The 27,457-nt window shown below is 46.2% G+C and overlaps 1 protein-coding gene across 10 annotated transcripts in view; it reads left to right on the top strand.

Moving 5' to 3' along the window:
• AKAP9 (A-kinase anchoring protein 9) overlaps positions 1–27,457 on the top strand; it is a 467,089-nt gene that overhangs the window by 398,739 nt on the left and 40,893 nt on the right. For all 10 annotated transcript variants that reach the window (XM_063921430.1, XM_063921427.1, XM_063921429.1 and 7 more), the window contains 5 exons: positions 9,774–9,950; positions 12,372–12,476; positions 12,726–12,878; positions 14,639–14,812; positions 23,466–26,528. In XM_063921430.1, the coding sequence (XP_063777500.1) occupies positions 9,774–9,950; positions 12,372–12,476; positions 12,726–12,878; positions 14,639–14,812; positions 23,466–26,528 (3,672 nt within the window). The remainder of the gene's footprint in view (positions 1–9,773; positions 9,951–12,371; positions 12,477–12,725; positions 12,879–14,638; positions 14,813–23,465; positions 26,529–27,457) is intronic.

Below are 27,457 nucleotides of genomic sequence, written 5' to 3'. Positions count from 1 at the left end.
TGGAGCGGGCACTTAAGCTAAACTCTAGCTTTAAATCCTAAGCTCCGGGGGAGCATCCCCATAATGCAGAGGTTCTCAAATGCGGCCCTCAAGGTACCCCAATGGTCCAGGTTTTAAGTTTATCCATGCTTGGCCACAGGTGACTTAATTAGCACCTCAGTGAATTTGATTTAACCATCTGTCCTGAGCCATGGTTATACCTAAAACCTGGACTATTGGGGTGCCTTGAGAACTGCGTTTGAGAACCTCTGCAATAATGGTAGTCTTAATTAGGTGCCTCACGGAGGAGGGCACGTTTTGGATGGCCTTGTTCTAACTAGTTTCTTTTCTCAGATTTACCGTTTTCATGTTTTTGCTTCCAGTGACACGTCCACTTTGGGCGTTACAGTTCTCCGGTCAGCGTTCCCTCCCCTGTGGGTGGCTGTCTTGCTGAAAGAGATGAGGATTTTTGGTCACTTACCGTTGAATCCTTATCTCCAGAGCAGGCTGCGGGATACTGCATTCCTCCCTTACTCTCAGTTGTGTGGGGTTTTGGTTCTTGACAGTCTCTTTCCCTACTGGTTTGATTTAATTGTTTAACAGTTTCCCTGGGTTACTGCTATTCCTTCCCGGACTCTCTTAAAGAAGTATTATAGGGTTGCAGTTGGGAGGAGCTAGGATTTAAAGCTATAGTTTAGTTTAAGTGCCTGCTCCTTCCACCAACCTGCAGTCCCATGGTCCAGTGTTCCCCAGCCTACTTCAGAGGAAAGGATTCAGCAGTAACTTACTAAAAATCTTATCGCAACAAAATCTCTTGGGGTGGGATTTAATTAAGTTTCAGTAACATGCAGCAGGATGTGAACTAGAATGACGCATTATATTAAAATATAATTATAATTATTGTAAAAGCAATAAGAAAAAAAAAAGATATATATATATATAGATAGCAGAGAATGTCCGGCACTCACAGATACTGACAAAATTGCACCTTACCGGGTGCCTCACCTTCCCCTTAACTGGTGTATACAATATGCATGCAAACGTGGTTGGCACTCCGGATAATAAACAGACAGCAGTACCAGAAGAGGCTTAAACCTATATATATATATATATATATATATATATATATATAGTGTTCATTCTAGCACCCTGCACCTTTCAAAATCCGTGCAGTTCCTTATTCCTGCCTGGGGTGTCGCACTCTGCGCTGGTGCTTCTCAGCACACACAGGTCTGTATCACAGCACTGAGTAACAGATCAGAGTGTGCTGAGAAGCACCACAGCAGAGAGCGACACCCCAGGCAGGAAAGAGGGACTACACGGATTTTGAAAGGTGCAGGGTGCTAGAATGAACACTATATATATATATATATATATATATATATATATATATATATATATAAGAACAAACAAATGTCCGGCACTCACGCTTATAAGATGTATACTGGTCTGGTGCACAACCTCTCCATGGAGCATGTAGACAAACGATCCAGGAGGCACTCAGAATGAAATAACAGACGACAACCAAACTGGTTCCAGTCGACGTTTCGGGGACTGCTCCCCTTTATCAAGACACAACCAGTACCAATGAAAACAACATGTATAAATACATAACAGTAACTCACCAAACACCAATCGCGCCATTCTCCGCGCCCCCCCCCCCCCCGACGCCCGGTATTGACATCACCCACACGATCCCGTGTGAGGAATCACCGTCGGCTGTGTGAGGCGCGCGGTCCTGCAGTGCAGTGTATACCGGGTGCATAGCAACGATCCCAAGGAGGCCTAGCTGACGCTCATTTCCGCTCCTGCGGCCCGGCGTCATGACGTCAGACGCTCCGTAGCCGAGGGCGGAGAGAGGCCCCGGATCACCCACTGGAATAGGTTGCTAGGCAACCGCACAACACCGAGCAAATGGCGTGATCTAGTGTGGACACAAGTGAAAAAACAAAACATAAACACAATACGAGTGATAAACTGAGAACATGGATATGTCTGTGAACCTAAAGTCCACATATTAAAGATATAAGACATCCGAAGCACAAAGCTCTAAGCCCGTCCCATTCTATAATTGCATATAGACATAAACACTAGTGAATGAGGCTAGCAATGTCTAGATATTTAAATTAGTCAGTAAAAAAAGAACAAAATCCTGACTTGAACACATAGTACATGCATTACCCAGGCCAGATCGAAAAATATGCTCTATCCGACCAAGTAGTGCAGATACTATTAATGTAACAATACCCAAATAAACTGCATGATAATTTAAACCAAATCAGAAGTTGAAAATTTATAAAAAGCAATTGAAACTTAAGGCTTCATTCAATCCATATGGTTGAACTGTTTGAAGTTTGTGGATTCACCATGCCTCTTTCTGGAGGAGAGTCCTTCCTCTGTCACCTCCCCTCCTATTAGCTGGAACATGGTCAGTCATACGATAACGTATGGTGGCCAATGAATGACCAAAGTTTTTAAAGTGTCTGGCTACTGGTAAATCGCTCCCTTTACCTTCTAAGGCTGCACGAATACTTGATCTATGCAAAGCAATGCGTTCCTTAAACTGTCGTATACTCTTACCTACGTATAACTGGCCGCAGGGACATTTAATATAATATACTATAAACTTGCTAGTGCATGTCAATGCATGCCTAATCTTGAAGGACTTTCCAGATCTGGGATGTTGGAATTCATCTCCTATCTCCAGGCAACTACAAGTGGTGCACCCTGTGCACCTGTAGTTGCCGGGTTTTCGTGTGAGGAAATGGGCTGGTCTATCTGGGCCCATCTCTGAAATGTCATTATGGACTACAATGTCCTTGATGTTCTGGCCCCTTCTATATGAGGCCATCAACGAACTGTCCTTCAACACTCGGTTGTTGAAGGACAGTTCGTTGATGGCCTCATATCGTTATCGTATGATTGACCATGTTCCAGCTAATAGGAGGGGGGGTGACAGAGGAAGGACTCTCCTCCAGAAAGAGGCATGGTGGATCCACAAACTTCAAACTGTTCAACCATATGGATTGAATGAAGCCTTAAGTTTCAATTGCTTTTCTCTAACGTCCTAAGTGAATGCTGGGGACTCCGTAAGGACCATGGGGAATAGCGGCTCCGCAGGAGACTGGGCACATCTAAAGAAAGCTTTAGGACTATCTGGTGTGCACTGGCTCCTCCCCCTATGACCCTCCTCCAAGCCTCAGTTAGATCTCTGTGCCCGAACGAGAAGGGTGCACACTAGGGGCTCTCCTGAGCTTCTTAGTGAAAGTTTTAGTTTAGGTTTTTTATTTTCAGTGAGACCTGCTGGCAACAGGCTCACTGCATCGAGGGACTAAGGGGAGAAGAAGCGAACTCACCTGCGTGCAGAGTGGATTGGGCTTCTTAGGCTACTGGACATTAGCTCCACAGGGACGATCACAGGCCCAGCCTGGATGGGTCCCAGAGCCGCGCCGCCGGCCCCCTTACAGAGCCAGAAGGCAGAAGAGGTCCGGAAAATCGGCGGCAGAAGACGTCCTGTCTTCAACAAGGTAGCGCACAGCACTGCAGCTGTGCGCCATTGCTCTCAGCACACTTCACACTTCGGTCACTGAGGGTGCAGGGCGCTGGGGGGGGGCGCCCTGAGACGCAATAAAAACACCTTGGCTGGCGAAAATACATCACATATAGCCCCCAGGGCTATATGGATGAATTTTAACCCCTGCCAGAATCCATAAAAAAGCAGGAGAAAAGTCCGCGAAAAAGGGGCGGAGCCTATCTCCTCAGCACACTGGCGCCATTTTCCCTCACAGCTCCGTTGGAGGGAAGCTCCCCTGGCTCTCCCCTGCAGTCACTACACTACAGAAAGGGTTAAAAAAGAGAGGGGGGCACTAATTAGGCGCAGTATTAACTATACAGCCGCTATAAGGGGAAAAACACTTATATAAGGTTATCCCTGTATATATATAGCGCTCTGGTGTGTGCTGGCAAACTCTCCCTCTGTCTCCCCAAAGGGCTAGTGGGGTCCTGTCCTCTATCAGAGCATTCCCTGTGTGTGTGCTGTATGTCGGTACTTTTGTGTCGACATGTATGAGGAGAAAAATGATGTAGAGACGGAGCAGATTGCCTGTAATAGTGATGTCACCCCCTAGGGGGTCGACACCTGAGTGGATGAACTGTTGGAAGGAATTACGTGACAGTCTCAGCTCTGTATAAAAGACAGTGGTTGACATGAGACAGCCGGCTACTCAGCTTGTGCCTGTCCAGACGTCTCATAGGCCGTCAGGGGCTCTAAAGCGCCCGTTACCTCAGATGGCAGATATAGACGCCGACACGGATACTGACTCCAGTGTCGACGGTGAAGAGACGAATGTGACTTCCAGTAGGGCCACACGTTACATGATTGAGGCAATGAAAAATGTTTTACACATTTCTGATAATACGAGTACCACCAAAAAAGGGGTATTATGTTCGGTGAGGAATCTGAGAAATTAAATGAGGTGTGTGATGATGCGTGGGTTTCCCCCGATAACAACTGATAATTTCTAAAATGTTATTGGCATTATATCCTTTCCCGCCAGAGGTTAGGGTGCGTTGGGAAACACCCCCTAGGGTGGATAAAGCGCTCACACGCTTGTAAGGGCTCTACCTTCGCCTGAGATGGCCGCCCTTAAGGATCCTGCTGATAGAAAGCAGGAGGGTATCCTAAAAGGTATTTACACACATACTGGTGTTATACTGCGACCAGCAATCGCCTCAGCCTGGATGTGCAGTGCTGGGTTGGCGTGGTCGGATTCCCTGACTGAAAATATTGATACCCTAGATAGGGACAGTATATTTTTGCCTATAGAGCATTTAAAAGATGCATTTCTATATATGCGTGATGCACAGCGGAATATTTGCCGACTGGCATCAAGTCTAAGCGCGTTGTCCATTTCTACCAGTAGAGGGTTATGGACACGTCAGTGGTCAGGTGATGCGTATTCCAAACGGCATTTGGAAGTATTGCTTTATTAAGGGGAGGAGTTATTTGGGGTCGGTCTTTCAGACCTGGTGGCCACGGCAACAGCTGGGAATTCCACGTTTGTACCCCAGGTCGCCTCTCAACATGAGAAGACGCCGTATTATCAGGCGCAGTCTTTTCGTGGACAAGCGGGCAAAAGGTTCCTCATTTCTGCCCCGTGACAGAGGGAGAGGAAAAAGGCTGCAGAAATCAGCCAGTTCCCAGGAACAGAAACCCTCTCCCGCCTCTGCCAAGCCCTCCGTATACGCTGGGGCCTTACAAGCAGAATCAGGCACGGTGGGGGGCCCGTCTCAATGAATTTCAGCGCGCAGTGGGCTCACTCGCAAGTAGACCCCTGGATCCTTCAGGTGATATCTCAGGGGTACAAATTAGAATTCGAGACGTCTCCCCCTCGCCGTTTCCTAAAGTCGGCTTTACCGATGTCTCCTTCTGACAGGGAGACAGTTTTGGAAGCCATTCACAAGCTGTATTCCCAGCAGGTGATAATCAAGATACCCCTCCTGCAACAGGGAACGGGGTATTATTCCACACTGTTGTGGTACCGAAGCCGGACGGCTCGGTGAGACCGATTCTAAATCTAAAATCTTTGAACACTTACATACAGAGGTTCAAATTCAAGATTGAGTCACTCAGAGCAGTGATTGCGAACCTGGAAGAAGGGGACTACATGATGTCTCGGGACATCAAGGATGCTTACCTTCATGTCAAAATTTACCCTTCTCACCAAGGGTACCTCAGGTTTATGGTACAGAACTGTCACTATCAGTTCAGACGCTGCCGTATGGATGGTCCACGGCACCCCGGGTCTTTACCAAGGTAATGGCCGAAATGATGGTATTCCTTCGAAGGAAGTGAATTTTAGTTATCCCTTACTTGGACAATTCCCTGATAAGGGTAAGATCCAGGGAACAGTTGGAGGTCGGTGTAGCACTATCTCAGGTAGTGTTGTGGCAGCACGATTGGATTCTCAATATTCCAAAATCGCACCTGGTTCCGACGACGTGTCTTCTGTTCCTAGGGATGATCCTGGACACAGTCCAGAAAAAGGTGTTTCTCCCGGAGGAGAAAGCCAGGGAGTTATCCGAGCTAGTCAGGAACCTCCTAAAACCGAGCCAAGTCTCAGTGCATCAATGCACAAGGGTTCTTGGTAAAATGGTGGCTTCCTACGAAGCAATCCCATTCGGCAGATTCCACGCAAGAACTTTCCAGTGGGACCTGCTGGACAAATGGTCCGGGTCGCATCTTCAGATGCATCAGCGGATAACCCTGTCACCAAGGACAAGGGTGTCCCTCCTGTGGTGGTTGCAGAGTGCTCATCTTCTAGAGGGCCGCAGATTAGGCATTCAGGACTGGGTCCTGGTGACCACGGATGCCAGCCTGCGAGGCTGGGGAGCAGTCACACAGGGAAGGAATATCCAGGGCTTATGGTCAAGCCTGGAGACATCACTTCACATAAATATCCTGAAGCTAAGGGACATTTACAATGCTCTAAGCTTAGCAAGACCTCTGCTTCAAGGTCAGCCGGTGTTGATCCAGTAGGACAACATCACGGCAGTCACCCACGTAAACAGACAGGGTGGCACAAGAAGCAGGAGGGCAATGACAGAAGCTGCAAGGATTTTTCGCTGGGCGGAAAATCATGTGATAGCACTGTCAGCAGTATTCATTCCGGGAGTGGACAACTGGGAAGCAGACTTCCTCAGCACGACCTCCACCCGGGATAGTGGGGACTTCACCCAGAAGTCTTCCACATGATTAAAAACTCGACAGGTATTGCGCCAGGTCCAGGGACCCTCAGGCAATAAGCTGTAGACGCTCTGGTAACACCGTGGGTGTACCAGTCAGGGTATGTGTTCCCTCCTCTGCCTCTCATACCCAAGGTACTGAGATTGATAAGATGGAGAGGAGTAAGCACTATATTCGTGGTTCCGGATTGGCCAAGAAGGACTTGGTAACCGGAAATTCAAGAGATGCTCACGGAGGATCCGTGGCCTCTACCTCTAAGAAGGGACCTGCTCCAGCAAGGACCCTGTCTGTTCCAAGACTTACCACGGCTGCGTTTGACGGCATGGCGGTTGAACGCCGGATCCTGAAGGAAAAAAGGCATTCCGGATGAAGTCATCCCTATCCTGATCAAAGCCAGGAAGGATGTAACCGCAAAAACATTATCACCGCAATTGGCGAAAATATGTTGCGTGGTGCGAGGCCAGTAAGGCCCGACGGAGGAAATTCAACTGGGTCGATTCCTACATTTCCTGCAAACAGGAGTGTCTATGGGCCTGAAATTGGGGTCCATTAAGGTTCAAATTTCGGCCCTGTCAATTTTCTTCCAAAAAGAACTAGCTTCAGTCCCTGAAGTTCAGACGTTTGTAAAAGGGGTACTGCATATACAGCCTCCTTTTGTGCCTCCAGTGGCACTTTGGGATCTCAATGTAGTTTTGGGTTCCAAAAGTCACATTGGTTTGAACCACTTAAATCTGTGGAGTTAAAATATCTCACATGAAAAGTGGTCATGCTGTTGGCCCTGGCCTGGGCCAGGCGCGTGTCAGAATTGGCGGCTTTATCCTGAAAAAGCCCTTATCTGATTTTCCATTCGGACAGGGAGGAATTGAGGACTCGTCCTCAGTTTCTCCCCAAGGTGGTTTCAGCGTTTCACCTGAACCAACCTATTTGTGGTGCCTGCGGCTACTAGGGACTTGGAGGCCTCCAAGTTGCTAGACGTTGTCAGTGCCCTGAAAATATATGTTTCCAGGACGGCTGGAGTCAGGAAATCTGACTCGCTGTTTATCCTGTATGCACCCAACAAGCTGGGTGCTCCTGCTTCTAAGCAGACTATTGCTCGTTGGATTTGTAGTACAATTCAGCTTGCACATTCTGTGGCAGGCCTGCCACAGCCAAAAATCTGTAAATGCCCACTCCACAAGGAAGGTGGGCTCATCTTGGGCGGCTGCCCGAGGGGTCTCGGCTTTTCAACTTTGCCGAGCAGCTACTTGGTCAGGAGCAAATACGTTTGTAAAATTCTACAAAATTGATATCCTGGCTGAGGAGGACCTGGAGTTCTCTCATTTGGTGCTGCAGAGTCATCCGCACTCTCCCGCCCGTTTGGGAGCTTTGGTATAATCCCCATGGTCCTTACGGAGTCCCCAGCATCCACTTAGGACGTTAGAGAAAATAAGAATTTACTTACCGATAATTCTATTTCTCATAGTCCGTAGTGGATGCTGGGCGCCCATCCCAAGTGCGGATTGTCTGTAATACTTGTACATAGTTATTGTTACAAAAATCGGGTTATTATTGTTGTGAGCCATCTTTCAGAGGCTCCTCTGTTATCATGCTGTTAACTGGGTTCAGATCACAGGTTATACGGTGTGATTGGTGTGGCTGGTATGAGTCTTACCCGGGATTCAAAATCCTTCCTTATTGTGTACGCTCGTCCGGGCACAGTATCCTAACTGAGGCTTGGAGGAGGGTCATAGGGGGAGGAGCCAGTGCACACCAGATAGTCCTAAAGCTTTCTTTAGATGTGCCCAGTCTCCTGCGGAGCCGCTATTCCCCATGGTCCTTACGGAGTCCCCAGCATCCACTACGGACTATGAGAAATAGAATTATCGGTAAGTAAATTCTTATTTTTATAAATTTTCAACTTCTGATTTGGTTTAAATTATCATGCAGTTTATTTGGGTATTGTTACATTAATAGTATCTGCACTACTTGGTCGGATAGAGCATATTTTTCGATCTGGCCTGGGTAATACATGTACTATGTGTTCAAGTCAGGATTTTGTTCTTTTTTTACTGACTAATTTAAATATCTAGACATTGCTAGCCTCATTCACTAGTGTTTATGTCTATATGCAATTATAGAATGGGACGGGCTTAGAGCTTTGTGCTTCGGATGTCTTATATCTTTAATATGTGGACTTTAGGTTCACAGACATATCCATGTTCTCAGTTTATCACTCGTATTGTGTTTATGTTTTGTTTTTTCACTTGTGTCCACACTAGATCACGCCATTTGCTCGGTGTTGTGCGGTTGCCTAGCAACCTATTCCAGTGGGTGATCCGGGGCCTCTCTCCGCCCTCGGCTACGGAGCGTCTGACGTCATGACGCCGGGCCGCAGGAGCGGAAATGAGCGTCAGCTAGGCCTCCTTGGGATCGTTGCTAGGCACCCGGTATACACTGCACTGCAGGAACGCACGCCTCACACAGCTGACGGTGATTCCTCACACGGGATCGTATGGGTGATGTCATTACCGGGCTTCGGGGGGGCGCGGACAATGGCGCGATTGGTGTTTGGTGAGTTACTGTTATGTATTTATACATGTTGTTTTCATTTGTACTGGTTGTGTCTTGATAAAAGGGGAGCAGTCCCCGAAACGTCGACTGGAACCAGTTTGGTTGTCGTCTGTTATTTCATTCTGAGTGCCTCCTGGATCGTTTGTCTATATATATGTGTGTGTGTGTGTGTGTGTGTGTGTGTGTGTGTGTGTGTGTGTGTGTGTGTGTGTGTGTGTGTGTGTGTGTGTGTGTGTGTGTAAGTGTGTAATTTCACACATTTTGATGTGTTGTTTTTTTGGGGGTCACTTCATGTTGTATTATGTCTGTGTGGTATTCCCTCATGTAGTATTCAAATCATAGGCTGCTTTGCCATGAAGATTTCTTCATCCCTCTGGTGTAAGGGAGGTGTGATGTTCTCTCTCTGTACTTACTTGTATGTTGCAGCTAACACTTAGTTATCATGTTGTCTTAAAATGCTTTTCAAATGTTTAGAGTTGGTTATCTCTGTCCCTGGCAGGTGGAGAAGCTGGAGAGCAGCCTGAAGGAAAAGACGGACAAGTGCAGTGAGCTTCTACTGTGCAAAGAGCAGCTGCAGCGGGACGTGCTGGAGAGGAATGAGGAGATTGAGAAGCTGGAGTGCAGGATCCGGGAGCTGGAGCAGGCCCTGATTATAAGCGCGGACAGTCTGCAGAAGGTAAAGGGGGGTATATGCCGCTCCCCTCCAAATGCCACTCTGTGCCGTGATTCCATACACCTAGAACATGGCAGAGGTTTCCATGGCATCAGATGACACCACTTAGACACTTATGTTTATGGTGTCGTCGGTGCAGTTTCTCTCCACAATGTATAGTATAAGTGGCGCAATCTGCAGTGTTTTTAACAGACAACCAAGATTTACCATGGAAGGTCTACTGAGATCGTAGCGTCATTCTTAGTTAGTGGTTAATGCATACCTGTCTTCTACACGCAACTGCTCAATAAAACAAAAATGAAGCACACAGCACATAATCTAATATAAGTCTACTTTTAGAAAAATTTATAGTTCCTTCTGTTTTCGCCTTTCTTAATTCCTGCTTGACATTAGCCAGTACTCGTCAGTGTCTTGGTAAGTGTGAGAAAGCCCGTGCACTGGCAGGTGCTCTCGCTGTGCTCCTGTGTAACGCCCTGTGACATCACCCAGCGATTAGCGCAGTACTGTCAGCACGTGACCTTAGTGTCGACTACACCAGCCGCTGACTTATGTGACGCCATATAACGTCATTGGTGATAGAGAGGGGCACAATCACAGCTGCTTTGTCACAGCAGTGATGTGTCTTACTAGCTACACATTGCAATGTTTCTTTTACTCACACTGTAGTAGCAGGGTTAGAATGTTATAGCTTCATGACTGGTACACCTGAAGGGTACGGACTGTTTCACAAAGACAGTTTGTATTCCCACCATTGGCTCGTTGAGGTCTTCGATAAGTTGCACAAATGAGATGGAACTTTCGTCCCCCGGCCTCACCTGCAGCTTATTTTCCACCTAATAGGCAGATAGATTGAGCGGACTCTATGGGATTTTTTTATTTAAAAGCAAATCCTAGCTTTAGGAATCATCAATCTGGACCCTACAGTCACTGATATAAGCTCTAGGCTTATACGAAAGTAGCTTCTGCAGATAACTGCAAATACAGTAAGCATGCAATTTGCTGTTTTTTATTCAATAAAGCAGAATGGAACATTTCTGAGCTGCAGTCAGACACATGAGGGGGGGGGGGTCATTTAGACCTGATCGCATGCTAGTTTTTTTTGCAGCGCGCAATGTGCAGGCGCGTCGCACAGGTACAAAGCGGATCGTTGCTGTGCGATGGGTTTTATGAAGAATCCATTCGCACAGCCAATCGCAAGGAGATTGACAGGAAGAAGGCGTTTGTGGGTGGCAACTGATCGTTTTCTGGGAGAGGTTGGAAAAACTCAGGCGTGTCCAAGCGTTTGTAGGGCGAGTGTCTGACGTCAGTTCCGGGCCCGGACAGGCTGAAGCGATCGCAGCAGCTGAGTAAGTTCTGGACAACTCAGAGACTGCACAAAGTTGTTGTTTTTTTTACCGCTCGGCTGCACATGCGGTCGCACACTTGCACAGCTAAAAGACACTCCCCGGTGTGCGGCGACTATGCGAATGCTGGACTGCAATAAAACACTAGCGAGCGATCAGGTCTGAATTAGGCCCATAGTTTGGTCCAGTCCCCCCCCCCTTCTATTTGTTTATTGTAGCTATTTATGTAGCTCTATAAATATTTATGTAGTTCCCACATATTCTGCGGTCTTTTTATAAAGAATATGTCAGTCAGATTATCAGACATACAGTACTGTATTTGCGCTTGCAATCACCTGTCAAATTGCTTTGACCTGGCGTCAACCATCTCCCCCATCTATGCTTGTTATCACTAATAGAATTTGGCACATGTATCCAATGGAATATGACTGGTATTCTGCATAACTCTGCAACTTCGTTTATTGAGGTCTGGGAACCTTGGATCTCACATTTTGGGGCACGCTCTCCCTTAGCTCTTTCTTTTTTTCCAGAGACAACCTCTCGCCCTCTCCCCTGTTTTCCCTCTCTAGCTATTTCCCTCCTCCGCTCCATCGCTTGTGACTAGCACACCAGCCGTTCTCTCTCCTTTCTTTCTTTCTTTTCTTCTGTTCTCTTTCCCCCTACATAGAAAAACAAATGACACCTTTCTTGACTTTAACTTGTGTGGACATAGCTCAGGACTGAATTAATACCTGATTTTCTCAGTATTGCCATTGTGCTTGATTATGTCTGATTATTTTTGTCATTCTTGCTTTAAATAAAGTCTTAATTTTGTAATTTTTTTTAAAAAGAATGTCAGTCATTTGCATCTGTCCCTGCCCCAGAGGAGCTACATGAACACACAATCAGGAGGAGGAGCTCAAACCCAGGACCTCAGTGCTGTAAGGCAGTAATGCTAACCACTACGAGAACCGTGCTTCCCTGTGCTGCATAAATAAGAGAATGTCCAAAAGTGCACATTCCACTTAAACACTGTTTCAGGCCAATATGAACCAATACTGCAGCTAGGCAATAACCCTGATTGTTTAATGTCCTTACATAGGTGGAGGAGAGAAGGACCTCTATCGTCCTTGGAGTAAAGGGAGAAATGCCTCTTGAAGCCCAGCTCCAGGTGGAGCGAGAAGCAATAGACAGAAAAGAGAAAGAGGTGACATTTTCTGTAGTAAACCTGAATTGCCAATGAATACATCATGTATTCATTGATTAATTAGAGTGTTTCCCATGACCCTCCTTGAGAGCCTTTTATCATTATAGTACTGTGTAATAAAGGAGACGCCTCTCACTCCTTCCATAGTTCCTGAGATGTGAAATGATGAGATATGTGGCGTGGTTAAAGTCCTAGGTGATAAAGCGAAAACTCTCATCACCACTTTGTTTCCACATTCTGGGTCCTCAGGTCACAAACCTGGTGGAGCAGCTGGAGCAGTTCAGGGAGGAGCTGGAGAATAAGAACGAGGAGGTCCAGCAGCTTCATATGCAGCTAGAGATCCAGAGAAAAGAGTCTGCCACCCGGCTGCAAGAGCTGGAGCAGGAGAATAAAGTTCTACAGGTGCGATGTCGTTACTCTTGTTTTTCCGTTTAGGGTACAAAATATATATCTATTGTCTTGGCTAGCCCCCTCACATAAATACATCTTGCCGAGAATGCTAATATACAAGTCATTGGTGAAAGTCTTTTTGATGCAACATGTGATTACATTAGGTCCCAGATATGAGACAGCTGAGATATATTGCATCGTCACAATAAAAAGTTTAAAGCTGGGTACACACTAGACGATATAGTGGACGATGTGCCCGATTCCGACACATCGTTCATGATTTCGTCTAGTGTGTACCCACTATATCGTCAACGATGCGCGCTCCCGATGGTCGCTTGCAACATCGCCTGTCGGCTGTACATGCAGCTCAATCTGGCGATGTCGCAAGCGATGCCATGCTGCTGAATGTAGCATGGCCCAGCTCCTTCCCCGCCACCGCTTCATCGCAGCCGACATCAGCAAGTGTGTATGCACCTGCCGGGTCCCATCACCGGGTACACACATTGTCTAATGTGTACCCGGCTTAAATTGGTTCAGAAATGTTGGTATTTATTTAAAAAAAAATATTTAAAATATGGACGATGCCATGTTGATGGTAAGAAGGACAGGGATCGCAACATCTGTTTGAGTTAAGCACTGTACACACTAAGCGACACACTAGACAATATGAACGATAACTATCTTTTTAAAAAAAAAATTTTTAAAAGATCTATCGTTCATATCGTCCAGTGTGTATGGATGAACTATGCATGGACCCGCGTGTCGATTTCATTCATCTATGAACTATTGAACATGCAGCTCAATGTTAACTATATCTTTGAGATGCATGTTCGGGGAGTCAGGGGGATGACGTCACTGAACGATATTGTACATCGATATTGTTCAGTGTTTTTGTACTGGCGATCTCCCCTAATTAGTAATCGTCGATATAGCGCTGATTGCTAGCTAGCTGAGGTTGCCCAGTGTGTACCCGGCTTTAAATTACAAACCGTTCATTACATGTATCATTTAGTATATTTTAAATGATTAATTTAGGCAGGTTGTCCTGTTTACTTACAGCTAGTCATGCAAACAAAGGGTACTCATTTTGCCCACTGACAACAAGAGGATGGGCAGTTTGCCCACGGATGGTAATTATTAGTGAGCTTGGTTGAAATTACCAAAATTGACCACCAAAATCTGAGGTTAACTTATTTATTAACTGGTATTTATGTAGCGCCTACTCTCACATTTTTTCTAAGTGTACTGCTCCAAAGGAGGCCACAATCTATATCTCCTACACATGCTTAACTTTATGAGAAGCCAATAAACCCACATGTACCGTATGTCTTTTAGAGTGTGTGTGTGTGGGGGGGGGCGTGGGGACCAGATCAACACCCAGGAGAATCCCATGTAAAGACGAGGAGAACATGCAAACTACTCCCAGATAGGGCACTGGTCAGAACCGAATGAGTGACTCCAGTGCTGTGTGGCAGCACCACTAACCACTGTGCCACAATGTCCCCTCTCCACTCCCAGTCCCAAAAGAAGCATTTGGGGGCAGCTCATATATCTGAATTAAAGAATTGAGCCTATATGCATTTTTGTATCGAGCTTTGTCTTTGGCCATGGTACTGATCTTCCATCTGATCTCCCATCCTGTGTTTTTTAATAAGTGTAGGGATGCTGATGGATTATCATTGCAAGAAGAGTAACCTCATCAACATTTGTGATGAGAAAACGGTAAGAAATGTCAAAAGCATTAAATGTCTTTCTTGTTTTACACATCTAAGGAAGGAATCGAAAAGACACAACAGGAACATCAAGAGACCAACTCGTCTAAGCTGCCTCATTTCAGAGCAGACAAGGTGGAGGAAATATTGCTATCGAAAGACCAGGAGATCAGTCTACTGAATGAGCAGATAGTAAACTCACAGGCACAACTTGAGGCTGCAACATATAGCAAGGTAATAATAATAATTTCTCTAACGTCCTAGTTGATGCTGGGGACTCCGAAAGGACCATGGGGAATAGCGGCTCCGCAGGAGACTGGGCACAAAAGTAAAAGCTTTAGGACTACCTTGTGTGCACTGGCTCCTCCCCCTATGACCCTCCTCCAAGCCTCAGTTAGATTTTTGTGCCCGAACGAGAAGGGTGCAGTCTAGGTGGCTCTCCTGAGCTGCTTAGAAAAAAGTTTAGTTTTAGGTTTTTTTATTTTCAGTGAGACCTGCTGGCAACAGGCTCACTGCACCGAGGGACTAAGGGGAGCAGAAGCGAACTCACCTGCGTGCAGAGTGGATTGGGCTTCTTAGGCTACTGGACATTAGCTCCAGAGGGACGATCACAGGCCCAGCCATGGATGGGTCCCAGAGCCGCGCCGCCGTCCCCCTTACAGAGCCAGAAGACTGAAGAGGTCCGGAAAATCGGCGGCAGAAGACGTCCTGTCTTCAATAAGGTAGCGCACAGCACCGCAGCTGTGCGCCATTGCTCTCAGCACACTTCACACTCCGGTCACTGAGGGTGCAGGGCGCTGGGGGGGGGCGCCCTGAGACGCAATAAAAACACCTTTTTTGGCAAAAAATACATCACATATAGCTCCTGGGCTATATGGATGCATTTAACCCCTGCCAATTTTTCCATAAAAAAGCGGGAGAGAGGCCGCCGAAAAGGGGGCGGAGCCTATCTCCTCAGCACACTGGCGCCATTTTTTCCTCACAGCTCCGTTGGAGGAAGGCTCCCTGACTCTCCCCTGCAGTCCTGAACTACAGAAACAGGGTAAAACAAGAGAGGGGGGGCACTAATTTGGCAGATAAATATATATATTGCAGCTATATCAGGGAAAAACACTTATATAAGGTTATCCCTATATATATATATATATAGCGCTCTGGTGTGTGCTGGCAAACTCTCCCTCTGTCTCCCCAAAGGGCTAGTGGGGTCCTGTCCTCTGTCAGAGCATTCCCTGTGTGTGTGCTGTGTGTCGGTACGTTGTGTCGACATGTATGAGGAGGAAAATGGTGTGGAGGCGGAGCAATTGCCTGTGTTAGTGATGTCACCCCCTAGGGAGTCGACACCTGACTGGATGGTCTTATGGAAAGAATTACGTGATAGTGTCAGCACTTTACAAAAGACTGTTGACGACATGAGACAGCCGGCAAATCAGTTAATACCTGTACAGGCGTCTCAAACACCGTCAGGGGCTCTAAAACGCCCGTTACCTCAGGTCGATACAGACACTGACACGGACACTGACTCCAGTGTCGACGGTGAGGAAACAAACGTATTTTCCAGTAGGGCCACACGTTACATGATCACGGCAATGAAGGAGGTTTTGAACATTTCTGATACTACAAGTACCACAAAAAAGGGTATTATGTGGGGTGTGAAAAAACTACCCGTAGTTTTTCCTGAATCAGATGAATTAAATGAGGTGTGTGATGAAGCGTGGGTTTCCCCCGATAAAAAACTGCTAATTTCTAAAAAAATTATTGGCATTATACCCTTTCCCGCCAGAGGTTAGGGCACGTTGGGAAACACCCCCTAGGGTAGATAAGGCGCTCACACGCTTATCAAAACAAGTGGCGTTACCGTCTCCTGATACGGCCGCCCTCAAGGAACCAGCTGATAGGAAGCTGGAAAATATCCTAAAAAGTATATACACACATACTGGTATTATACTGCGACCAGCAATCGCCTCAGCCTGGATGTGCAGTGCTGGGGTGGCTTGGTCGGATTCCCTGACTTAAAATATTGATACCCTGGACAGGGACAATATATTATTGACTATAGAGCATTTAAAGGATGCATTTCTATATATGCGAGATGCACAGAGGGATATTTGCACTCTGGCATCAAGAGTAAGTGCGATGTCCATTTCTGCCAGAAGAGGGTTATGGACGCGACAGTGGTCAGGTGATGCGGATTCCAAACGGCATATGGAAGTATTGCCGTATAAAGGGGAGGAGTTATTTGGGGTCGGTCTATCGGACCTGGTGGCAACGGCTGGGAAATCCACCTTTTTACCCCAGGTCACCTCTCAGCAGAAAAAGATACCGTCTTTTCAGGCTCAGTCCTTTCGTCCCCATATATATATATATATAGCGCTCTGGTGTGTGCTGGCAAACTCTCCCTCTGTCTCCCCAAAGGGCTAGTGGGGTCCTGTCCTCTGTCAGAGCATTCCCTGTGTGTGTGCTGTGTGTCGGTACGTTGTGTCGACATGTATGAGGAGGAAAATGGTGTGGAGGCGGAGCAATTGCCTGTGTTAGTGATGTCACCCCCTAGGGAGTCGACACCTGACTGGATGGTCTTATGGAAAGAATTACGTGATAGTGTCAGCACTTTACAAAAGACTGTTGACGACATGAGACAGCCGGAAAATCAGTTAATACCTGTACAGGCGTCTCAAACACCGTCAGGGGCTCTAAAACGCCCGTTACCTCAGGTCGATACAGACACTGACACGGACACTGACTCCAGTGTCGACGGTGAGGAAACAAACGTATTTTCCAGTAGGGCCACACGTTACATGATCACGGCAATGAAGGAGGTTTTGAACATTTCTGATACTACAAGTACCACAAAAAAGGGTATTATGTGGGGTGTGAAAAAACTACCCGTAGTTTTTCCTGAATCAGATGAATTAAATGAGGTGTGTGATGAAGCGTGGGTTTCCCCCGATAAAAAACTGCTAATTTCTAAAAAATTATTGGCATTATACCCTTTCCCGCCAGAGGTTAGGGCACGTTGGGAAACACCCCCTAGGGTAGATAAGGCGCTCACACGCTTATCAAAACAAGTGGCGTTACCGTCTCCTGATACGGCCGCCCTCAAGGAACCAGCTGATAGGAAGCTGGAAAATATCCTAAAAAGTATATACACACATACTGGTATTATACTGCGACCAGCAATCGCCTCAGCCTGGATGTGCAGTGCTGGGGTGGCTTGGTCGGATTCCCTGACTTAAAATATTGATACCCTGGACAGGGACAATATATTATTGACTATAGAGCATTTAAAGGATGCATTTCTATATATGCGAGATGCACAGAGGGATATTTGCACTCTGGCATCAAGAGTAAGTGCGATGTCCATTTCTGCCAGAAGAGGGTTATGGACGCGACAGTGGTCAGGTGATGCGGATTCCAAACGGCATATGGAAGTATTGCCGTATAAAGGGGAGGAGTTATTTGGGGTCGGTCTATCGGACCTGGTGGCCACGGCAACGGCTGGGAAATCCACCTTTTTACCCCAGGTCACCTCTCAGCAGAAAAAGATACCGTCTTTTCAGGCTCAGTCCTTTCGTCCCCATAAGGGCAAGCGGGCAAAAGGCCACTCATATCTGCCCCGGGGCAGAGGAAGGGGAAAAAGACTGCAGCAGACAGCCTCTTCCCACGAACAGAAGCCCTCCCCCGCTGCTGCCAAGTCCTCAGCATGACGCTGGGGCCTTACAAGCGGACTCAGGCACGGTGGGGGCCCGTCTCAAGAATTTCAGCGCGCAGTGGGCTCACTCGCAAGTGGACCCCTGGATCCTGCAGGTAGTATCGCAGGGGTACAAATTGGAATTCGAGACGTCTCCCCCTCGCCGGTTCCTGAAGTCTGCTTTACCAACGTCTCCCCCCGACAGGGAGGCGGTATTGGAAGCCATTCACAAGCTGTATTCCCAGCAGGTGATAATCAAGGTACCCCTCCTACAACAGGGAAAGGGGTATTATTCCACGCTGTTTGTGGTACCGAAGCCGGACGGCTCGGTGAGACCCATTTTAAATCTGAAATCCTTGAACACTTACATAAAAAGGTTCAAGTTCAAGATGGAGTCACTCAGAGCAGTGATAGCGAACCTGGAAGAAGGGGACTATATGGTGTCTCTGGACATCAAGGATGCTTACCTCCATGTCCCAATTTGCCCTTCTCACCAAGGGTACCTCAGGTTTGTGGTACAGAACTGTCACTATCAGTTTCAGACGCTGCCGTTTGGATTGTCCACGGCACCCCGGGTCTTTACCAAGGTAATGGCCGAAATGATGATTCTTCTTCGAAGAAAAGGCGTCTTAATTATCCCTTACTTGGACGATCTCCTGATAAGGGCAAGGTCCAGAGAACAGTTAGAGGTCGGAGTAGCACTATCTCAAGTAGTACTACGACAGCACGGATGGATTCTAAATATTCCAAAATCGCAGCTGATTCCGACGACACGTCTGCTGTTCCTAGGGATGATTCTGGACACAGTACAGAAAAAGGTGTTTCTCCCGGAGGAGAAAGCCAGGGAGTTATCCGACCTAGTCAGGAACCTCCTAAGACCAGGCCAAGTGTCAGTGCATCAATGCACAAGGGTCCTGGGAAAGATGGTGGCTTCTTACGAAGCGATTCCATTCGGCAGATTCCACGCAAGAACTTTTCAGTGGGATCTGCTGGACAAATGGTCCGGATCGCATCTTCAAATGCATCAGCGGATAACCCTGTCTCCAAGGACAAGGGTGTCTCTCCTGTGGTGGTTACAGAGTGCTCATCTCCTAGAGGGCCGCAGATTCGGCATTCAGGATTGGGTCCTGGTGACCACGGATGCCAGCCTGAGAGGCTGGGGAGCAGTCACACAGGGAAAAAATTTCCAGGGCTTGTGGTCAAGCAGGGAAACGTCACTTCACATAAATATCCTGGAACTAAGGGCCATTTACAATGCCCTAAGTCAGGCAAGGCCTCTGCTTCAGGGTCAGCCGGTGTTGATCCAGTCGGACAACATCACGGCAGTCGCCCACGTAAACAGACAGGGCGGCACAAGAAGCAGGAGGGCAATGACGGAAGTTGCAAGGATTCTTCGCTGGGCGGAAAATCATGTGATAGCACTGTCAGCAGTGTTCATTCCGGGAGTGGACAACTGGGAAGCAGACTTCCTCAGCAGACACGATCTTCACCCGAGGGAGTGGGGACTTCACCCAGAAGTCTTCCACATGATTGTGAACCGTTGGGAAAAACCAAAGGTGGACATGATGGCGTCCCGCCTCAACAAAAAACTGGACAGATATTGCGCCAGGTCAAGGGACCCTCAGGCAATAGCTGTGGACGCTCTGGTAACACCGTGGGTGTACCAGTCAGTATATGTGTTCCCTCCTCTGCCTCTCATACCCAAGGTACTGAGAATCATAAGAAGGAGAGGTGTAAAGACTATATTCGTGGCTCCGGATTGGCCAAGAAGGACTTGGTACCCGGAAATTCAAGAGATGCTCACGGAAGAACCGTGGCCTCTACCTCTAAGAAAGGACCTGCTCCAGCAGGGACCATGTCTGTTCCAAGACTTACCGCGGCTGCGTTTGACGGCATGGCGGTTGAACGCCGGATCCTGAAGGAAAAAGGCATTCCGGATGAAGTTATTCCTACCCTGATCAAAGCCAGGAAGGATGTAACTGTGCAACATTATCACCGTATTTGGCGTAAATATGTTGCGTGGTGTGAGGCCAGGAAGGCCCCTACAGAGGAATTTCAACTGGGTCGATTCCTGCATTTCCTGCAAACAGGACTGTCTATGGGCCTCAAATTAGGGTCCATTAAGGTTCAAATTTCGGCCCTGTCGATATTCTTCCAAAAAGAACTAGCTTCAGTTCCTGAAGTTCAGACGTTTGTCAAGGGAGTACTGCATATACAGCCTCCTTTTGTGCCTCCAGCGGCACCTTGGGATCTCAATGTAGTTTTGGGGTTCCTAAAATCACATTGGTTTGAACCACTCACCACTGTGGATTTAAAATATCTCACATGGAAAGTGGTAATGCTGTTAGCCCTGGCTTCAGCCAGGCGTGTATCAGAATTGGCGGCTTTATCCTATAAAAGCCCTTACCTAATTTTTCATACGGACAGGGCAGAATTGAGGACTCGTCCTCAATTTCTCCCTATGGTGGTTTCAGCATTTCACTTAAACCAGCCTATTGTGGTGCCTGCGGCTACTAGGGACTTGGAGGATTCCAAGTTGCTGGATGTAGTCAGGGCCCTGAAAATATATGTTTCCAGGACGGCTGGAGTCAGAAAATCTGACTCGCTGTTTATCCTGTATGCACCCAACAAGCTGGGTGCCCCTGCTTCTAAGCAGACGATTGCTCGTTGGATTTGTAGTACAATTCAGCTTGCACATTCTGTGGCAGGCCTGCCACAGCCAAAATCTGTAAAAGCCCATTCCACACGGAAAGTGGGCTCATCTTGGGCTGCTGCCCGAGGGGTCTCGGCTTTACAACTTTGCCGAGCAGCTACTTGGTCAGGGGCAAATACGTTTGCAAAATTCTACAAATTTGATACCCTGGCTGAGGAGGACCTGGAGTTCTCTCATTCGGTGCTGCAGAGTCATCCGCACTCTCCCGCCCGTTTGGGAGCTTTGGTATAATCCCCATGGTCCTTTCGGAGTCCCCAGCATCCACTAGGACGTTAGAGAAAATAAGAATTTACTTACCGATAATTCTATTTCTCATAGTCCGTAGTGGATGCTGGGCGCCCATCCCAAGTGCGGATTGTCTGCAATACTTGTACATAGTTATTGTTACAAAAATCGGGTTATTATTGTTGTGAGCCATCTTTTCAGAGGCTCCTCTGTTATCATGCTGTTAACTGGGTTCAAATCACAAGTTGTACGGTGTGATTGGTGTGGCTGGTATGAGTCTTACCCGGGATTCAAAATCCTTCCTTATTGTGTACGCTCGTCCGGGCACAGTATCCTAACTGAGGCTTGGAGGAGGGTCATAGGGGGAGGAGCCAGTGCACACAAGGTAGTCCTAAAGCTTTTACTTTTGTGCCCAGTCTCCTGCGGAGCCGCTATTCGCCATGGTCCTTTCGGAGTCCCCAGCATCCACTACGGACTATGAGAAATAGAATTATCGGTAAGTAAATTCTTATTTTTATTTATATAGCGCTCTTTCTCCAACAGGACTCAAGGTGCTTTACAAACATCAAAAACAATGCACATAATACAGAAGATTTAAGTAATACAGCAATAGATAAGCCACACAGACATAAAAGAAAACCTTAAGCACACAGAAGCATAATGCAGGATTGGTGTAGGCATTTTGGGTAATAACTTCTAAGGGTTGTGTATTCCACCCTCACAATGTACCAAGTGCGGCAGCCATCTTGGGCGCACAGCGTAGGATTACCCAGGGTGGAATAGTCCACCCCTAGAAGAGATGACACAATTTGTACCTACAGTTTTTTAGCTTCCTCTACCCACGAGCTGGGGAAACTAGTGACATCGCTGAGAAATGCACTATTATAAAACTTGGTTCAGCCAATGAAATGGTTGCTTCCAATGTCTGTAAGTTACAGGTCTTCTACCACTAGTGACAATACTGTATTTTGTCCTGATAAACGAGTAGTGGTGCAGTCTGTTAAATAGCAGGCACCACCATACTGTAAGTCATTTTAATTATAGCAGAGAAATCATATTTTATTTATTGGTTATTTTATGACCCCTCTTTTGCACAAGTTTTCAGACCCTGGTATTTGGCTGCTCCCCTGCAGGAGTACTGACCTGTGACTTGCATGGTTAGAGGAGTAAGAAAGGGAGAGTACTGAGGGAGAGTGTTTCGTTAGTCCTCTCATGCTGCACTACAGCTGCCCACGTGACTTATGTCAGACTGATATTTTGGGCGTAATGTAATAGCCTGGGGCCTGCCGGAGGTGCAGGATTTTGTGCCAGTCTGCCCGTATTTTTAAAGCTGCAAACATATAGAAGGTTGATTTTGTATTGTAAATGATTGCTGCTTTAAATGTACAGGCAGACGCACACAAAGTTCCGCACCTCCAACAGCTTGCAGGATATTACATTTAGCCCCTTATCTGCCATCAGTTAATGTGGAGTGGTTGGTGACCAAAGGCCATGAGAAGGTTGAGGAAGGGAAGTCGGTAGTCTGTGAAGCCGCTAGGATGTTTGCAGTAGATTCCACCAGTTTCATTCGACTGCTTCCTTCACACATCCATATTTACTCTTACGCTCTTAGAGAATGGCATTTTATAGAATATATATATAAGTCCAGATAGGCAGGTTCACGCCTGACTAAAAACACGGCACTCCAGGATTTTGCAAAACATTTATTTAGAAAAACATACGGCTAAGCATAGCTATAAAGATACATACAATACAGCTTCAATTTCTTAGTAATCCTCTGTAGATCAACGTTTCTGGGTCAAGCTGCACCCCCGTCATCAGGATCGATGAGTTAGAGAATACTTTATACAATATTGTGCATAGCAATCAAAAAAAGATTGTTAGACCGATTCTTTTTTTTTTATTGCTATGCACAATATTATATAAAGTATTCTCTAACTCCTTGATCCCGATGACGGGGGTGCAGCTTGACCCAGAAACGTTGATCTACAGAGGATTACTAAGAAATTGAAGCTGTATTGTATTTATCTTTATAGCTATGCTTTGCCGTATGTTTTTCTAAATAACAAATTTTTTGCAAAATCCTGGAGTGCCGTGATTTTAGTCAGGAGTGAACCTGCCTATCTGGACTTACTGACAACCCAATAAAGGCGTACAGGTTGATACCTACTGGACCATTTGAGTTCCGGATTGTGGAACTATATATATATGAAACTATTAAACCTTTTTCCTATTTTTTATTTTCATTTTTTTTTTTTTTTCAGTTGATTGAGGAGAAAAACGAAAAACTAAAGGAGTACAAGAGCCAGATTAAATGCTTGAAAAGTGATCAGGAACGTTTGAAGAAAAACAGCGAGGAGGAGGTAGAAAAGCTCAATGAAGTCATAGAGAAGCTACAAGACGAGTTGTCTCGTATAGAGCAAAAAGTGCCAGTGGAAGTCACCAGTGCAGAGGACAGGCAGCACCAGTTTGCAGACCTGGCTGACAGGGAAGACCTCTTACAGTCATTGTCTGGAGAAAGCGATGTCACTCTCGCCAACACGAAGGAACAAAAGCTTGGTGCCAATAGAATGATGAGCACTACAGTGGCAGAGACTGAGAACATGTCCAGTAGCCAAAGGGAAAATGACGTATCAAGTCCATCCAGCCAAGTATCCGTACCTCTGCGGGAAGACGTCCGCATTGCTATGCAGGACATGGAGTCTCAGTTGCAACAGCTGCAGCAGGTTATTAAAGAAAAAGATGCATCTCTGAAACAGTATTATGATCAAGTTATGACGTTGAAAGAACAGACCCAAGTGATACAAGAGTTGAACGAGATAATCGGGAGGCTTCAGCTGAAACTAGCAGACAAAGACAATAAAATATGTGAAGTCGATTGTTCTAAACACCAGATTAATTCTGTGAGCAGAGAAAAATTAATAATTCCAAGAATTGAAATATGTGACACCGATGTGACCCCCTTGAACAGTAAGCTGGAGTCAACTAAGGCCGAACTAGAACAATTAGAGAGAGAGCTGGAAAACATTAGGAATTCTTCAGAAAACATTGCAGTTAATAAGGTTGCTGCAATCAAATCAGAGGACAAGATTGATGCATGTTATACAGTTAGCACAGAGAAGCTGACGGAGGCTTTGAGAGAAAAAACAGCACAGCACTTGGCAATTGAAGCCTTACTGGCATCGGTGCAGGAGGCTTCTGAGAGCACAATACATCGTCTGGAGAGTCAGTTGCAAGATCTCCAGAAAACTGTACAAGACAAGGACTCGCAACTGCTGCAACTTGCAAGCTCCACACACCTGCTTGAAAACCAAGAGATAGAACGTCTGAATGCCATGATCAGAACTTTACAGCAGGATTTAGCAGACTTCAAGCAAAAAGGCTTGGTGGATCCTAATGTTGAGTCAATGGATAGAGAAAGTCAAACCTTAATGGAAAGCAACAAGTCATTGCTGCAGAAGGTAGAGGGGCATGAAGGGGAAGCAATACGAGCTGTGGCTGAGCTTGAGGAGACAAAAATGGAGCTGACTGTATTGAAAGAAGAGCTGGAAAAACTGAGGGAGGCTCAAAAACATATTGGCGTAAGTGAGGACAGCGATTCTGGAAAAAGTGCAACTGCCAAAGAAGGGATTCTAGTGACCAATCTAAAAGAAACCTTGCTTGAAGAGACTGCACAGGCATTAGTCAACCAAGCTATGGTCACCGCCATGGAAGAGACCACTTTGAAAACTTTCCGGAATATGGAGTTACAGTTGCAAGACCTTCAAAACGTCATCCAGCAGAAGGATTCAGTATTGCTGCAGTATGTGAACCAGAAAGACTTGCTCATCCAGCAGACAGAGGAGGTCGAGCGGCTGAATGAGGTGATCCGAACACTCAAGCAGGAATTCTCAGAAGTAGGGCGTAAAGTCTCAATAAATTCCGAGGTTGAGACAAAGGCTAGAGAAAGCGTCACAAGCCATGAGGGAGTATTAATAGAAAACCAGGAGTTTTTGGTACAGAAAGCAGAATTAGATGGTGGTGAGGCCATGCAAGCAAAGGCAGAGCTTGAGGAGGCAAGAATAGAGCTTACTCATTTGAAAGAAGAGTTGGAAAAACTGAGAGAGTCTCAGAAACACATCAATGTAACGGAACAAAATGCATCCAGTGACCGTGAAACCACCAAAGAGGGACTAAAGGCAGCCCATCTGGAAGAAGCATTGATCGAAAAGACCTCCGAGCTCTTAGCAAGTCAAGCAATGATTACTTCTCTGGAAGACGCCACCCAAGCTGCTATCCACAATATGGAGTCACAATTACAACAACTTCAAAAAGAGATTCAGGTGAAGGATTTAGAGTTGCTGCAGTATGTCAATCAGCAAAACCTGCTCAACCAGCAAGTGAAGGAGATCGAGCGACTGAATGGTGTGATTGAAACTCTCTGCCAAAAATCACGCGAAGCGGGGCAGTGGACCTCCATAGAGAAATCAGAAAGTAGCTCACATCAGCTTATAGCTCAGTGGCCAGAGACGTTAGCCCAGCACATGAATGGTAATACAGCAGATACCGCCAATACATTGGAGGCCAAAACAGGGGTCAACTGTTTGAAAGAAGAGCCAGGACAGATGCAAAGGACATTTCTTGCACAAGACGCTGGTCAAAGCGAATCTAGTAGATATGCCACACTTGTCACACAGAGTACTGTCCTTGGTGACCGTGTGGATAAAGTATTGGGAGAGAAGACTGAAAACCAAGTTTTAGTTCCCTCTGTCCAAGAGACCATGCAGAGTACAATAGACAGCATGGAATCTCAGTTGCAGGAACTTCGTAAAGTTATTAAAGAGAAAGAATTGGACATTTTGCTGAATTCAGAAGAGATTGAGACTCTCAAAGATCAGTTAAAGGTGGAAAGTGATCATCATAGTCAGATTATGTTGGACATGGAGGACACACTCAGGGAAAAAGTGGCTGCAGCTCTCGTGAGTGAAGCCCAACTGAAAGCCTTTCAAGTGCACGCCAAACAGGTGCGTGAAGACGATAGGTCCTGCATCCTGGAGAAAGAATCCACAGCATTGCAGGCAATTGTGTCTGAACACTCCATGGAGGAGGGAGCAGAGCCAGATGTGACTGTACTGACTTTAAGACTGCTAGAGCTGGAGAAGCAGCTGTCTGACCTCCATGAGCAGCTGGAAGAAGAACGGGATCTGGTCAACATCGCAAACCAACAGGTAGCTGAGAAAGAGCAACAACTCTACGAACTGCAACAAGTCTTGGACAGCACAGGGGGGAAGCAAGATATGGACTGGGCACAAAGTCATGTGGAAAATGTAGATTCTGCAATATCACAGGTAAGGTACACTGAATCTGTTGATGGACTAATAAAAGTTATATCTACAGAATTTTTACATTTTTATTGTAAAATTTATATAGAAATGGAAAAGAAAATCACTTGTTAAAGTAATGGGCCCCATACTTGCCCATTTTACTGGTCCCTCAGTCGGGTCATCGTCAGAATCCAATATGTTGGAAATTATCGAAATCAGCGAGTCTGGGTTTTTTAATTTAGGATTTTGACGATTTCTGCACACGTCATCAGAGTCTGCCAATAAGCATTTTCAGAATGCGGAATAGAGCTGTAGATATATGGGCCACATTAAACTAGCCACCACCAGAGATCTTCTACAGTACAGTGAAAAAGTTAAAACCTACAGATTGCTTCCTGTGTTGGTCTCTGGTGTCACAATCATTATCCAAATAGGTCATTTACAAAGTTAAAAATGGGTGAACTGCAGACCAAAATTTGGTGTTTTTGGAGCAAGTTGAAGTTTGTAGAAGTCTGGAAGTTTGCATCATCTGCTAGTAGGTGTTGCGTAGAGTGTGCGGGGGTTTCGGAGAAGCAGCGATAGTCAACCTAGTTTTGTGCAGCAGTGACAAAATGTATATTTAATAATGCTGCACAAGAATATTGAAATGAGATAAAGGAGTGGAAAAATCACTTCTCAAGTAGTGGCCAATCATTTCCTTTCTGTTAGAATCCTTGGCAGGGATTGGCTCTCACTTCACACTTTCATGGAACATGTTAGCTGCCATTATGTCCAATTTGCACTGACTCTTGAAAGTTTCTATTGTTTAAGGGAATATGTAATCATTCTCCTATATATAGGTAGTAGAGAAAATAAGCGCTAATGAGTGTAGTAACAGTTATAACGGAAATACTCAGGTGGGTAAAAATTATGGCCTTGGACACTTATCTGGTAAGTGAGAACTTCCAGCCGAT

This window comes from Pseudophryne corroboree, chromosome 5 (genome assembly GCF_028390025.1).
Source record: "Pseudophryne corroboree isolate aPseCor3 chromosome 5, aPseCor3.hap2, whole genome shotgun sequence".
In the NCBI taxonomy this organism is placed as follows: Eukaryota; Metazoa; Chordata; class Amphibia; order Anura; family Myobatrachidae; genus Pseudophryne; species Pseudophryne corroboree.
Note: the sequence above shows the minus strand (reverse complement) of the source record. Positions and strands in the feature narration are given on the sequence as shown.